Source organism: Grampus griseus (genome assembly GCF_964374135.1).
Source record: "Grampus griseus genome assembly, chromosome: 10".
NCBI classification, from domain to species: Eukaryota; Metazoa; Chordata; class Mammalia; order Artiodactyla; family Delphinidae; genus Grampus; species Grampus griseus.
In genome coordinates, this window is record NC_139004.1 from 13,618,941 (window position 1) to 13,633,543 (window position 14,603).

At 43.3% G+C, this 14,603-nt stretch overlaps 1 protein-coding gene across 5 annotated transcripts in view; it reads right to left on the minus strand.

Annotated features, from left to right (window-relative positions):
• The window catches only part of KIF13A (kinesin family member 13A), a 216,047-nt gene that overhangs the window by 25,609 nt on the left and 175,835 nt on the right, over positions 1-14,603 (minus strand). For all 5 annotated transcript variants that reach the window (XM_082662895.1, XM_082662897.1, XM_082662894.1 and 2 more), the window contains 8 exons: positions 14,059-14,221; positions 12,665-12,805; positions 11,452-11,601; positions 8,587-8,748; positions 7,893-8,066; positions 4,719-4,870; positions 3,536-3,668; positions 3,203-3,349 (listed from right to left, as the gene is read on the minus strand). In XM_082662895.1, coding sequence (XP_082519021.1) covers positions 3,203-3,349; positions 3,536-3,668; positions 4,719-4,870; positions 7,893-8,066; positions 8,587-8,748; positions 11,452-11,601; positions 12,665-12,805; positions 14,059-14,221 — 1,222 coding nt within the window. The remainder of the gene's footprint in view (positions 1-3,202; positions 3,350-3,535; positions 3,669-4,718; positions 4,871-7,892; positions 8,067-8,586; positions 8,749-11,451; positions 11,602-12,664; positions 12,806-14,058; positions 14,222-14,603) is intronic.

Here is a 14,603-nt window from a genome sequence, read left to right on the forward strand (position 1 = left end):
CAACCCCGCTGGGTCAGGCCTTATGGCACCGTTATGCAAACAGTCGCTATTTGTTTCTGGGTGAGCTATTTGACTGAGATTTAGAATGGGCAGAACTAGAAAGGACTTGAGGGAGTCTCTTGGTCCACCTCCTGGTTTTAGCTGTGAGGCAGCTAAGGCCTGAAGGATGAAATGACTGAAACCAAGGTTCACACAGATAGTGGCAGGGTCAGGACTGGAGGCCAGGTCTGCGCCCTTGTCCCTGCACCACACCACTGTCACTGTGAAATCATCACAGGGGAAGACCCACCGGGAAGCTAAGACTCCACGTACAGTCAGCCCTCCTTATCTGCAGGTTCCACATCTGCAGATTCAACCAACCACAGAACTTTCCTGATCGGAGGGCCGAGTGTACTAGGCCATTTTATATAAGAGACTTGAACATTCTCAGATTTTAGTATCCAAGTGGGGGAGGGTTCTGGAACCAATCCCCCCAGATACCGAGGGAAGACTGTAGAAGGTTCTGTATACTGTACCACCGCAGTAAGAGCACAGCCCAGTATTTTGAATACATGGCTCTATCATTATCCACTGTTGGATATGTCAGTATCCATGCCAATCAGGTGAGAAAAATCAGAACTGTCCTAAACCCATGGCAACATTTTACAATAATTACATAAACTAAACATTTTGGCAAAACATTTGCAAAACAAAATCATTGTGTGGGAATAAAAAAAAAGGGTTTTAGTTGAGACAATTTTCCTTAGAAACAAGAATAAAGAGGGAACTCCCTGGCGGTCCAGTGGTTGGGACTCTGTGCTCTCACTGCGAGGGCCTGGGTTCAATCCTTAGTTGGGGAACTAAAATCCCACAAGCTGTGCAGCCAAAAAAAGAAAAAAAGAAAGAAACAAGAATAAAGAAATCCCCATTTGTAGAGAATATCCATCTCTATGGAGGCAGGTTCTACTCAAAATGAATACTGGGTCATGTAACAACCTTCTTTCATTTTTCTACGGTTATTGGAGGGTTAATATTAAAAAAGGAACTGGAGTGGCCTAGTCAGACAAAAGACAAACTTTTTTTTCAAATGCCTTAAAAAATATAATTACATTATTTTCATATCTAAGTATACTTCAAAATATACTGCCTTTTAAAAGTGCTTTAAAAATACTGTTAAGATTATTCTCTGTGTAGACTTTAAAATAAACTTTAGTTTTAGTTTGGTAACGATCATTTTCATTTGGATAACTCTAACTTCAGTAGTAAGCCCACTACTGAAATAATTTTTCTCAAATTAATTCCTCCTATTAATGAATAAAGTACAAACAGCTCTAATTTATCATTATCTTTTAGGCTAAGAAGATACTTCTATTCATCAAAAACTAGCTTGAGCTTTCACGATGTAGAACTGTTGTGACATCAGCATATTCTGGATTGGCTCAAGCTACTGCATCAAAATAATTCTTTTTTTTTTTTTTTTTGCGGTATGCGGGCCTCTCACTGTTGTGGCCTCTCCCGTCGCGGAGCACAGGCTCCGGACGCGCAGGCTCAGCGGCCACGGCTCACGGGCCCAGCCGCTCCGCAGCACGTGGGATCTTCCCGGACCGGGGCACGAACCCGTGTCCCCTGCATCGGCAGGCGGACTCTCAACCACTGCGCCACCAGGGAGGCCCGCATCAAAATGATTCTGAAGTACTATGTCAACAACAAAAATGGTACTGGACATGACCTTGAGCATGGCAGCAAAGAAAAATAAAAGCTTTAAAACAGTCACAGTTTAAATTTGCATGACAGATACTATAAGAAGAGCATTCAGCACTGGGGGAAGGCAGATATCTGAGAGCTCAAATTTTGACAAAAATCAGTTTTAACTCAAGAGGTATAGCTGTTTTTAAAAGTGCAAATGATCAATCCTTGCAATGTTCATCAAACAGGAATAGTCAGCCAGTTGGCGATCCATGTTCATAGGTCATAATTCACACACACAGATTCAAAGTTTTATCTAAGATCAGAGATTTATTAAGCCACAAAATTTTATGGCAGAAAGGGACCTCAGAGAATTATTACGTCTACCTCATCATTTCAGAGGAAAGAAAAGGGGAACTCGAAGTTTAAATTACTCAGTTAAGTCAAACAAAACTTAAGAACCCAGGTCTCCTCACTCCAAGTCTGTGCTCTCTACCAGGCCCTGCAGTTGCCCCCGGGGCTGATGGCCAAGTCGGGGACAACCCAACTTCCCCTCCACATACAGCGAAAAGTCTGGTGGAGAAGCCTCCCTGGAAACAGCAGACTCCAGCCTCACAACTCCATTCATACTCTTCCCAGGCCTTGAGTCGGAGGCAGTTCTGGCCTGGGATGAGGAAGGCAGTGTCTGACACAGCTGTGCCTGCCTTACGGCCCAACAGTCCAAGCCAATGTTTCAGTAAAGTCTTTGCTGCCATGAAGCCAAAAGGAAACTGAGATGGAAGATGAACCCTTCTCAAGATAGGCTGGGCTTACGCCCAGACTCTACAGAGAAAAGTTTTCTCCCCATCATGACAGGGAGTGTGTTCCCCCTCATGTGTGGCAGTGAGAGAACCGGAATTCAATGGTCTGATTCTTCCCAGTCCCTAATTACATCTGATAGTAAAGTGGGGACTTGGTGAGGCACATGCGTTCTTTCAGGCCCCTGGGGACAAGTTCCTGATCTTACAGTTTATTGTGACTGGTAAATAAGATGAGTTCTTAGCTGGTTCCATCTTTTAATTTTTTTTTTAAGTGAGAAAAGAAGGTTTAGCAAAAGGAGATTTAATGAACAAAAAATGATCATGAGGACAACTTTCAATTAAAAAGTAAAGCTTTCAGAGAGCTGGTTAAGTATGCCAGTGTATGGGGGCAACTTTCTATTAATAAAAGTGGATCAGGCCAAAGCCAGCAATATCAAACACCCAACATAATTTGGGCCAGATATAAAATAAATCCTGCTTAAAGTAAATGAGCACTGTAGCATTGATGTGTGTTTATAAATAAAATTATTATTAATCGGCACTAAGCCAACACAGTAATTTAAACCTAGCAAAAAGGCAACGGACGGAAATATGGATGGGGTGGCGGAGGCCAATACGTGCTTAAGGCAAGGAGTTCAGTTATATTCCTGAACAGGTCTCCGTCACAGATCACTGACCACCTTAATTCTACACTAACCAATCTTTGTTAAATACTGTTTGCAATCTGTTGGTCTCACCTGGTAACTGTCCAGCCCTCTCTGGAGCTTGGTGGACCTGGCGGTCACGCAGCCAATGGAGATGGACAAGATAGCTTCGACCATGAGTGGCAGTGTCCCAGAACGCTGGACAGGCTTCACTGTGACTTGCACTCTCCGGGAATGACCCTGCAGGGGCGGGGGTGTGATGCGGAAATGGGGGCCAGGAATGGGGATGGGGAGGGATGGATGGGGGAAGAGGATCAAGGAAGGGGAAAGAATTAGGGAACAGAGAGGCAAATAACTAGAAAATTCCAGAAACTGTAAGAATGGGACAGAGAGAAAACACAAAACAAGCAAAGACAAACCTAGTACCTGTCTGAGTTGAAAGACACCCCCTGTGTTGACATCTTTTGCCTGGTGAAGCTCCACAGCGGCGTACTCCCCCAGCTCATTCAGCTCTAGTATGGAGATCCACATCTCTATTCTGCGAGTAACCTCGTTCCACCTGCAGAAACACGTTCCAACCAACGACCATGTCACTGTCCGGGACATTATTAGCAACAGGAAGAAGGCCCCAGTCCCTGAGCACTTACTATCCGTAAGGCACTGTGCTATGTGTGTCACATAGATTATTTTCTTGTTTAACACTCAACACAATCCTGTGGTATGGGTTCTTTTCATTTATTTTATTGATATATACCTTATATGCAGTGAACTGTCCCAATCTCAGGCGTAGACTTGGAGGGATGGTGACAAATGCATACACCTGTGCATACACCTGTGCATACACCCGCCATCACCACAGCAGGTCTGCTCAGGCCCCTTCCCACTCAATCCCCACACCACCTGCAGCAGCTGTGTAACCTCACAGACTAGTTTTACCTGCTCTAGAATTTCATAGAGATGGAATCATGCGGTAGTGTACTCTTCTAGGTCTGGCTCCTTTGATTAAGAACAATGTTTGTGAGATTCATACACAATATGGAAGAGTGGGACAGAGTCCTTTTTTATTGTTGAGTAATATTCTATTATATGACTAATAACGCAATTTGTTTATCAAACATTCTCACACTGCAGGACATCGGGTTGTTTACAGTTTGGGGGATATCATGAATAGAACTGCCATAAACATTCATGTACCAGGCTGCTTATGGACTTATGTTTTCATTTTTCTTGGGTAAATACCTAGGAGTGGGATTGCTGGGTCACGGAAGAGGCAAATGGTCAACTTTAAAAGAAGATACCCTTCTGTTTTCTTCTATAAGCTTTATAGTTTTATCTTTTACATTTAAAGTCATGCTCCATCTCAAATTAAGTGTTGTGTCTCCTGTGAATTAAGATCAAGGTTGTTTTCTTCCATAAAGGTACACAGATGTTTCAGTCTCATTTGTTGAAAAGACTTTCCTTTCCCCATCGAATTTTTCCAGGGCCTGGTAGTTCCTTTCACCATTCCCATTCACAAAGGAGGAAACAGGCTCAGAGAGTCCTTGTTCTTCAACCACTGTCCAAGGGTGAGCCTTGACCCTGCGTCTAAAGCCCTCAGCCAAGCACAAACCTGTCATGCAACGTTCTTGTCTTAGCATGAAGGGAATCGACTTCCCAGACAGAGCTGCCGTTCCCGGTGCACCGGTGGCCCCACACTTCGATGGCCAATGCTCCATCTGAAATGAACTCCAGGAATTCTTCCGTTACACTCACCACGTAGTCCTGGGATACGCGGGGGAGAGGAAAGGGTGACAGGAGTTAGGCAGAAAGGAATCTGTGAAATTTCCTTTTTAACTTTCAGCTGTATACAGAGTCATTTCAGAGCACACTAGCCTGATCCCAACCTTAAAACCATTGCTGCTGTTTCACAGAAAACCGCAAAGAAACCAGAATATTAGATGGGAAGTGATATTCTGAGGTAAGTTAACTGAACTCCTTTTTTTTTTTTTTTTTTGCGGTGTGTGGGCCTCTCACTGTTGTGGCCTCCCCCGTTGCGGAGCACAGGCTCCAGACGTGCAGGCTCAGCGGCCGTGGCTCACGGGCCCAGCCGCTCCGCGGCATGTGGGATCTTCCCGGACCGGGGCACGAACCCGTGTCCCCTGCATCGGCAGGTGGACTCTCAACCACTGCGCCACCAGGGAAGCCCTGAACTCCTTTCTTTAATAAATGAGGACACTGAGGAAAGCAGCAGCCCCACATCGCACTGCTTGTTGGCTGCAGAGCTAAATCTGTCCTCCCTTCCTCCTGGTTCACTCTCTTTTCCCTGGGACCACTCTGACTTTCAGACAGAACAGACCAATCAGCACAGCAAAAAAAAAGGAACTTCTGATTGTTCCTTGCTATGGCTTAGAAGATCAAAACGGAATTAAATTTTATACGATTATCTCCAAGATTCTGCACTCTTACTCTTAAACCCTCCCACTCCAACTGTTTGTTGTGAAATACAAACAGATGAGCATGAGGAAACGGGTGCTGAATAGACGGAGCAGTGAGGCATCACCTGGAACAAAGCAGCAGGCGAGGAACCATGTGGACTTCCTTCCCATTAGTGGAATCTCAGGTGACTCTAATTTCTCGAAAGGGCTGCGCTGTATTGGTTTAACCTTATACTACCTAACTTCTTATTTTATTTGGAGACAGAGCCAGAATTTTAAAAGGAAAATAAACTTCACGACCAATTAGCACAAACTACGCATTTTAGAGGTTAAAAAAAACCCCAAAAAGACCCCAAGGTTGGGCTTCCCTGGTGGCGCAGTGGTTGAGAGTCCACCTGCCGATGCAGGGGACGCGGGTTCGTGCCCCGGTCCGGGAAGATCCCACATGTCGCGGAGTGGCTGGGCCCGTGAGCCATGGCCGCTAAGCCTGTGCGTCCGGAGCCTGTGCTCCGCAACGGGAGAGGCCACAGCAGTGAGAGGCCCGCGTACCGCACCAAAAAAAAAACCAAAAACCCAAGGTCACACAGCGAGTCCAAAGCCTCTGAGACTAGCATCTATTAAACCAGTTGTTAACTAGGATGTACTTAAAATCCAGGTTTCATCCTTCTAAATAAGCAGCTTTTTGGATCCAAAGAAAGATGGGGAATATTTAAAAGAGTATTCAGAGAACCATAACGACAACAACAACAACAACAAAAGATTAATAAAGAATTAAGAAACAGACTTGGTGAATACAGGTAAAAATAAAAAGTGGGCTATTCTCATCAAAATAAAGACTTGACAGGGGACTTCCCTGGCAGTCCTGTGGTTAAGACTTCACCCTCCAATGCAGGGGGTGTGGGTCCAATCCCTGGTCGGGGAGCTAAGATCCCACATGCCTTGGGGCCAAAAAACCAAAACATAAAACAGAAGCAATATTGTAATAAATTCAATAAAGACTTTAAGAATGGTCCACATCAAAAAAGATCTTTAAAAAACAAATAAATAAAAACTTGACAGGGACTTCCCCAGTGGCACAGTGGATAAGACTCCATGCTCCCAATGCAGGGGGCCTGGGTTCGATCCCTGGTCAGGGAACTCGACCCCACATGCATGCCACTACTAAGGAGCCTGTGTGCCGCAACTAAGAAGCCCGCCTACCACAACTAAGACCTGGTGCAACCAAATAAATAAATATCTTAAAAAAAGAGAAATCTAGCCTTTCAAAAAAAAACCTTGACAGACTTTACATATGGGAAATTTTATAGGTGGTGATATGGATTTGTCTTCTAACTGTAGAACCAGAAAGAATAGGCACCATTTCGAAAAGAAGGGGTCTTGAATATCTATTGAGAATTGCCCAAAGAAAAACAAAATTACACAGAGGCTAGAGTCTGGCTGTCAGAAATGACTGGTTGGCAGTCTGATATGAAAGACAGGAAGAGTAGCTGATGTCACAAAATAGGTCCAACCAATATTCACCAAATATTTGCCTCTCTCATTTTGTATGATCTTTAAAAGCTCATACGGGACTTTAGAATGCTATGCTTAGAATTCAAAAGAATGAAAGATATCTACAGCAACTTATATGGTTAGATGCTCACGTATATTAAAATAATAAAAGGCAATTCTGCAATCTGTAAAATGTGATCACATTTTTGTAAAAAACTTTTTAAAGTTATGCATGCGTGACGGTAAGAGTGTGTATCTCTGGCCATTTATGTGTATGAACATATGTTTGCACACACATAATATGCAGCAAATTGTCACTGGTCATCACAGATTTCAGGTAGAGGTCTTTCAGAGTTTTTTATTTTATTTATTTATTTATTTTAAATTTTATTTATTTTTTGGCTGCATTGGGTCTTCGTTGCTGCGTGTGGGCTTTCTCTAGTTGCGGTGAGTGGGGGATACTCTTCATTGTGGTGCCTGGGGTTCTTATTGCAGTGGCTTCTCTTGTTGCAGAGCACGGGCTCCAGGTGCATGGGCTTCAGTAGTTGTGGCGCGTGGGCTCAGTAGTTGTGGCACACGGGCTTAGTTGCTCCACAGCATGTGAGATCTTCCTGGATCAGGGCTCGAACCCATGTCCCCGGCATTAGCAGGCGGATTCTTAACCACTGTGCCACTAGGGAAGTCCCCAGATTTTATTTTAAACACTTTCAAACGATCTGAATTTGTATTAAAGTACGTTTTGAGGTTAAAAAGCTCAATAAACCTATTATGTTTATGAAACATTCATATGGGAAAAAACTCTAAGTTACAAGTAGACTTTTGAACTGAGCCGTGGCCGGTTGTCTCCTAAGTAGCTCATTTTGTAATGGCATTTGTACCTTACAGTGAGAGAAGGTCACAGTATACTGGGCATCCTTGGACTGTGGGGAAGGCACCTCTGGGTCCACTACTGGGGCAGCCACTGTGGATTCACACTGGTCCCAGAATGTGTATTGACAGAAGACGAAATTTGAGAGGTTTAAGGGCAGCCCAGTTGCCTCTTTAATTTTTACCTGGAGAGAGAAAAAAATGCAAATGTAACTCTCATAAAGAAAACAAACTATGCATTCTTTTCATATCCAGCTACCTCAAATGTAAGAGTGGGTGATGAAATAAATAAATCAGTCATCCATTTGACAACTGAAAATATTTCATTAAGGGCTACCTACTTGTAATGAAATGTGTGCCACAGCTCCATAACTACAGTGTGTGAGCATGGTGACAAACGCACACACCCCTCTCAAACTTTCCTAATGACCGAGTTTCTGACACAGCTGTGACCTTTACTAGAAAAGCATGATTCACTAAACAATATGCACTCCTTGCATGCCACATACACAGACTTCTGAAATTTCATACAACTGTCATCAGAAAGTGTGCTGCACTTCTGGGAAAAGTACTGTCTGTTATTGTATTTATTGACAGAAAGTTTAACTTTTACCATCTTCTATGAAAAACTCCTAAGATTTTCCATAAAATTGTTTTGAATTGAAAAGGGCATTTATCTGAGCCTTCCCAGCCCTGCCCTCTCACCCGGCATGTCAGTTTTTTGACTCGGTGAATGATTTCCCCGCTGCTGTCTACGACTTCAAGACTCCCGCTTTCACTGGAGTTCTCCGAGGAGTCATCCTCCACCACGCGTTCCGGGACGGCGCCTGTAACTCGCATCACTTCCACATGGAGACGCCCGGCAACCTGGGTCAAGGAACCAGAGTGCCGTGGGGTTAAAAGACATCCCGTGGACAATACTGACCTGAGGTGGAAAGCATGCTACAACATCTCCGGCGAGCAGCTCCACTGTTATTGCTGGGCCACCTCCAGCAACGGGAAGCTCTCAGTACTTCCAGAGCCAGCCCACTCCATCGCCTGCCCTGTAATCACCCTGCCTTACTTTGAGCCAAATTTGCCTTTGTACCTTGCCTCCTGGAGTCATTTTCATTCTTACCCGTCTTCTACAGGATAGCCCATGAACAGCACAAAGGCAGCTATCACATTCTACCTGGAGTTATCTGTTTCCCTCGTTCACATATTCATTCATTTACTCATTTGATCAAATACCTGGCATCATGGGAACACCACGATAAAAAGACACAGGCTCTGCTGTCTGGGGACTCACAGTCAAGTGGGGAAAGACACAGAATTAAAAACGCAGTGTAGGGGGCTTCCCTGGTGGCGCAGTGGTTAAGAATCTGCCTGCCAATGCAAGGGACACGGGTTCGAGCCCTGGTCCAGGAAGATCCCACATGCCACGGAGCAACTAAGCCCGTGTGCCACGACTACTGAGCCTGTGCTCTAGAGCCCGTGAGCCACAACTACTGAGCCCGTGTGCTGCAACTACTGAAGCCCATGTGCTCTAGGGCCCGTGCTCTGCAACAAGAGAAGCCACCGCAATGAGAAGCCCATGCACCGCAATGAAGTGTAGCTCCGTGCGCAGCAACAAAGACCCAAAGCAGCCAATAAATAAATAAACAAACAAATAAGTAAATAAAAACCCAGTGTAAACTAGCTGCTCTAATAGAGATACGTGCAGGTTGTTAGGAGATAAATTTATCCACTCAACAAATATTTACTGAGAGTCGAGTGTGTGCCGGGAACTGTACTAAGTGCTGTGTTTACAACAGTAAACCAAACAGTCATGGCCACTGGGCTCATGGAGCCTCTCCCTTACCCTCTTGGGAGCAGAGAATGAGAATGGAAGTGACCCTAGGGCTGGGAGAAGGGTGAGGGGGTGAGACCTACTCCAGGAGGAGCGACAAAGTCACCAAGTTATAAGGAAATAGTTTCTTTGAGACTGTTTTTCTAAAAAAAAAAAAAAGGGGGGGCGGGAGAACTTAAGTTTCCAGATTATCCTGGTGGTTCTCTGCACTGGTGCTAGTTTAGCAGTGTCTCTCTTATGGCTGGTTTCACAGAACTGATTTAAGGATAGGAATGACCCTGACCTTTGCATTCTCAGAGTGTGGTAACTGGCCAAGTTTTCTTTGGCAACACAGTTTTAGGTCGTAATGAACGGACTTGTGAAGGGGACACATGCTCTGGCACTGCTGTGTCATCTTACATAGTGAGGCTTATTTTTAAAGGTAGCTCAGATCTAACTTCCACAGAGCAATTGGCCCTGACACCCAGGACCTGAGAGAAATTAGTTGAAGGTGTTTGACAAGTGAGACAAATATGGAGGAAGGAGCAAGAGAAGGGAAGAAAGGAAATATGAGAAAACGTTAGAAGACAGTGGCTCTTAAGCTTTTTTTCCCCAACGTTTTTTGAGACCCTAATACATTTTTAGTATAATTTCAGGGGATTAACGAAATACTCAAAGCCCACATGAACCCTAGCTTAAGAAACCCTGACTAGGGACTCAGCCACTAGATCTCTTTGCCATAGGAGTTGTGCCCATTTTTAACACGGGAAAAAGCAACTTAGCCCACTATTTTCCTAGAGCATAATGTCCACAGGTGGGTTACTACATGTGGAATGTGAGCTGTGCACTTACACATCACAGCTGGGAATCTAGGGTCTATTTTCTGGGTTCCCTTTGGGCAGAATGGCACCCTATTCTTAGTCTGTTCTAAGAATCACAAAAAATAACTTAGTATTTCCAAGTTTGCATGTTATTGAAGGATAAGCTAGGAAATAAGGATGTTACTAAATTTAAAATGAAAACATCAGTTGATGAAGTGGATAATATAAAAAAGTTTGAACTTGAACGTTTTCTGAAATGTTTCAGGCTGACAGAAGGCCAATATAATGAAATAAATGAAATATGGGGGCATTTTTTTTAAAAAGAGGAGGTAACAGTGGGATGCTTAAGCTTGTTTTCTTTGAATATTTTAGAATTTCAAAATAATCCTCCCAAGTTGTATGTTGTAAAGACCACTTAGGGCCAGGAAGGAGTTAAAAGTGTACTACAGAGGTGAGAGATTCAAAGAGAAATCAATATGGGGCACAGAGCTGAATCTGGTTTCCAAAAGCTTTCGAATTTGATTAAAACAAAGAAAATACTTGTGAACCACAAATAAAAAACATGTTCTAATAATCTTTTAAAACCATGCCTTAATTTTGATAGTTTCTTTTGATATTAGTAGAGAAAGAAGAATGTGATCCTGATGCTTCACCCTAGTTTCTTGATCCACCTCAAGAACAGAGCTTAAATCGAACTAAAAAATAAAAAATGAACTTGAGCTCGGTGCTTTGTGATGACCTAGAGGGGTGGGATAGGGAGGGTGGGAGGGAGGCTCAGGAAGGAGGGGATATTGGTGGTACATCTATACATATAGCTGATTCACTTCGTTGTACAGCAGAAATTAACACAACATTGTAAAGCAATTATACTCCAATAAAGATGGAAAAAAAAAAAACAAACTTGAACCATGGCCATTTTCTCAGAGGCTGGCTTGTCCTTACCTCCCCCTGCTGGCTGATGATAGGAACTGCATACAGAAGTTTCACATCACAGAACAGACACTCCAAGAACACATTAGCCACGCCAATTAGGTTGTGATTCTCTTGGGCTTCATAGAAAGGGTCACCTCGTTTCCCGTAGAGTCGCTTTGTCTGAATGGTAGGAGAGGTGGGGGGGGAAGGCGAGTAGGAAACAAAACATCAACTTAAACAATACTATTTAAAACCAGTATTTTTAAATGTTTTTAAAAAGAAAGCACTGGGCTTCCCTGGTGGCACAGTGGTTGGGAGTCCGCCTGCCAATGCAGGGGACGCGGGTTCACGCCCTGGTCTGGGTGGATACCACATGCCGCGGAGCGACTGGGCTGGTGAGCCAGGATTACTGAGCCTGCGCGTCTGGAGCCTGTGCTCCGCAATGAGAGGCCGCGGTAGTGAGAGGCCCGCGCACCGCGATGAAGAGTGGTCCCCGTTTGCCACAACTAAAGAAAGCCCTCGCACAGAAACGAAGACTCAACACAGCCATAAATAAATAAATTAAAAAAAAAAAAAGCACTTATCTAAATAAATTAAAAAGAAGTAAAAATAGAATCATGTCACACGAATAAAACAGAACTATCCCACGGGAGGGGCTTGTTAAGTGACATAAGGGCAGGGAGAGCTCTTCTTTGGCTACAGCCCCACCTATCACACACCGTCCTCCCTATCACACCCCACCGGCAAGGTTTCATTCCCTGTGCTTTGCCTCATTTCCTTCACCGAATCTTTTTTTCCATTACTGATGTAGAAAAAATGGATCATGCTTTCTAGAATTATTCTTAGCATCTACCTAGCCATGAACACAGCTAGGGGAGCACGAACACATGCTAATGAATACAAAATCCACACTGGCTCCATTTAAGCTGATTGTTAACAGCATTGACGAAACAGCGCAAGTTCACTTTGTCCTACTTCACTTCACTTGAAATGTAGTAGCAACCCAATAAGAACATGCTATGTGTTCTCTTCATTTAGTTCCTATCTGTGTGGGGATCACATGTTTTATGACCGATCCAACTGATCCTCTCAAGGTCACTTTCACTTTACATTTCTAATATAAACGTCCCAAGTAGCACGACAGATATTCACTGACGCACATATGTGTGTTCTGACGATTAAATCACTTATATTCTTGTCCTTTTAGCACAACCAAAGCTCCTTTACACTTTGTCCCTCTTACCTCAGGAACCTTCTCCTTCCATTCTTGATAAAGGTCTCGCATATCGATTAATTTATTCTCCAGCTTCTCGATGGTCCACACTTGGGTGCTCTTTCCTTTCCTCCTCACTTGAATAGCTGGCTCGCTCACTATGGCTCCTCTCTGCAGAATGAAGGAAAACAAAAACAAAAAACAAACATAACGCATCTTGTTACAACTCTTTTGGATTGTTGAAGCAATATGTATTATCATAAAGTAGAAAGTTTGAAAAGAAAAAACACATAATCTATACAAAAGAAGATGAAACCCTATCACCTAGGGAGTATTCTGGTTTATTTTCAACCTTCTTTGTATACCCATGCACACACAGTTTATTTTTATCACAGTCAGAACCAAACAAATATACAAATTTCCTATCCCAATTCTCTCTCCACAGTTCACCTTCTTGTGTGGTTAAATATTCTTCATAAACATGATTTTTCATAGCAACACAGCCATCCATTATAGGGATGTACCACTCACTTGACTAATTATTCTCTTGGTCAACATCATGGCTGCTTCAAATTTTTGCTATTACACAGGCCACTGTGATAAGTGTCCTGGTACAAAAGCACATAAATGTTTATGAACACGTCTATAAGTACAGATTTAGAATAAATTTCTCAAAGGAGAACTACTTGGTCAAAAGACTAAAATGCAAGAAGACTGACGAGATACTCTCTGACTCGTTTCTGGCTCGCTTGCTGGAGGGAAAAATGAATGGATGAAAAATTATTTCTTCCAAAGTTTCTCCTTAAATGAAAATTTCAAGTTGATCAGACAGGAAACTTCCCAATGGCTGCAAAGAATCCTGCTGTGTATGAAAAACAGGTATCATATGAGTCTTCCTTTCTCGAAGAATTCACTCTCAGAATGGTACTATCACAAAATATACACACATTCCCCCATTTCAGGAGGCATTTATATGAAAGAGAAAACCAGGAGGAATTACTTACATATATTTCTAGTTTCAATGTTTTATTTATTTATTTATTCATTCATTCATTCATTCATTTTTTGGCCATACCAGCGGCTTGTAGGATCTTAGTTCCCCAAACAAAGATTGAACCCGGGACCACAGCAGTGAAAGCACCGAGTCCTAACCATTAGACTACCAGGGAATTCCCCATTTTCACTGTTTTAAAGAAATAATTTATATTAGCAAGGCTTTTAGCCCCCCAAATTCTCATATTCCGATCATAAAATACCCAAAGGCATATATACCCAAGATCTCTAAAGGATGTCTTAAAAAGAACAGACCCTCCGGCTCACGTCAGGGTCTCCTCACGGATGTTCTGTGGATGCCAGGTTTACGTTCCACTTACAGTATCTACTGTTGTACCTCTCGCTCTCATCTTCTTTGAGAACATTCTTACCTTTCTATTGGCACTGAGGTTTGCAGCAGGGATCTGCAGAGTCACCTGGTAGTCGGTGAGTCTGCTCATCTCCTCAGCTAAGAAGTTAGCCTCCCTCACCAAGGTGTTAGCTTTGACCAGCTGCTCCCGCAGTTTTGCCAGGCTTTGGCGGAAGAGTTCATCCCTGTGGCACAGCAGAAAAGGACATGAGAATGTCCAAAAGAAAACGGCAGTCCCGTTTCCAAATAAGTCATGTTGTTAGAAAGTAGTAGAAAACCCCTCTCAAACAACTGTTTTTCAAGCTATTTTTGCCAATTCACCTCTTATCCTCCTCTCTTCCCACCAGGTTTCCGTGAGCTCTCCACTGGTAACCACAGATGAAGAGCAAACATGTGGGGTGACTTAACTTCAAACCATGTTTTAAATTATATAACATTTGAAAACAACTAGATTTTGATATGGTAATGCACACGTACACACAAAACCCAATAAAGCAATCCTTTAGGAAAAAGAAATGATTACGACTTCTGTGTGCTTTGGGGTGGGCGAGATCTGGAGCCAGTAAG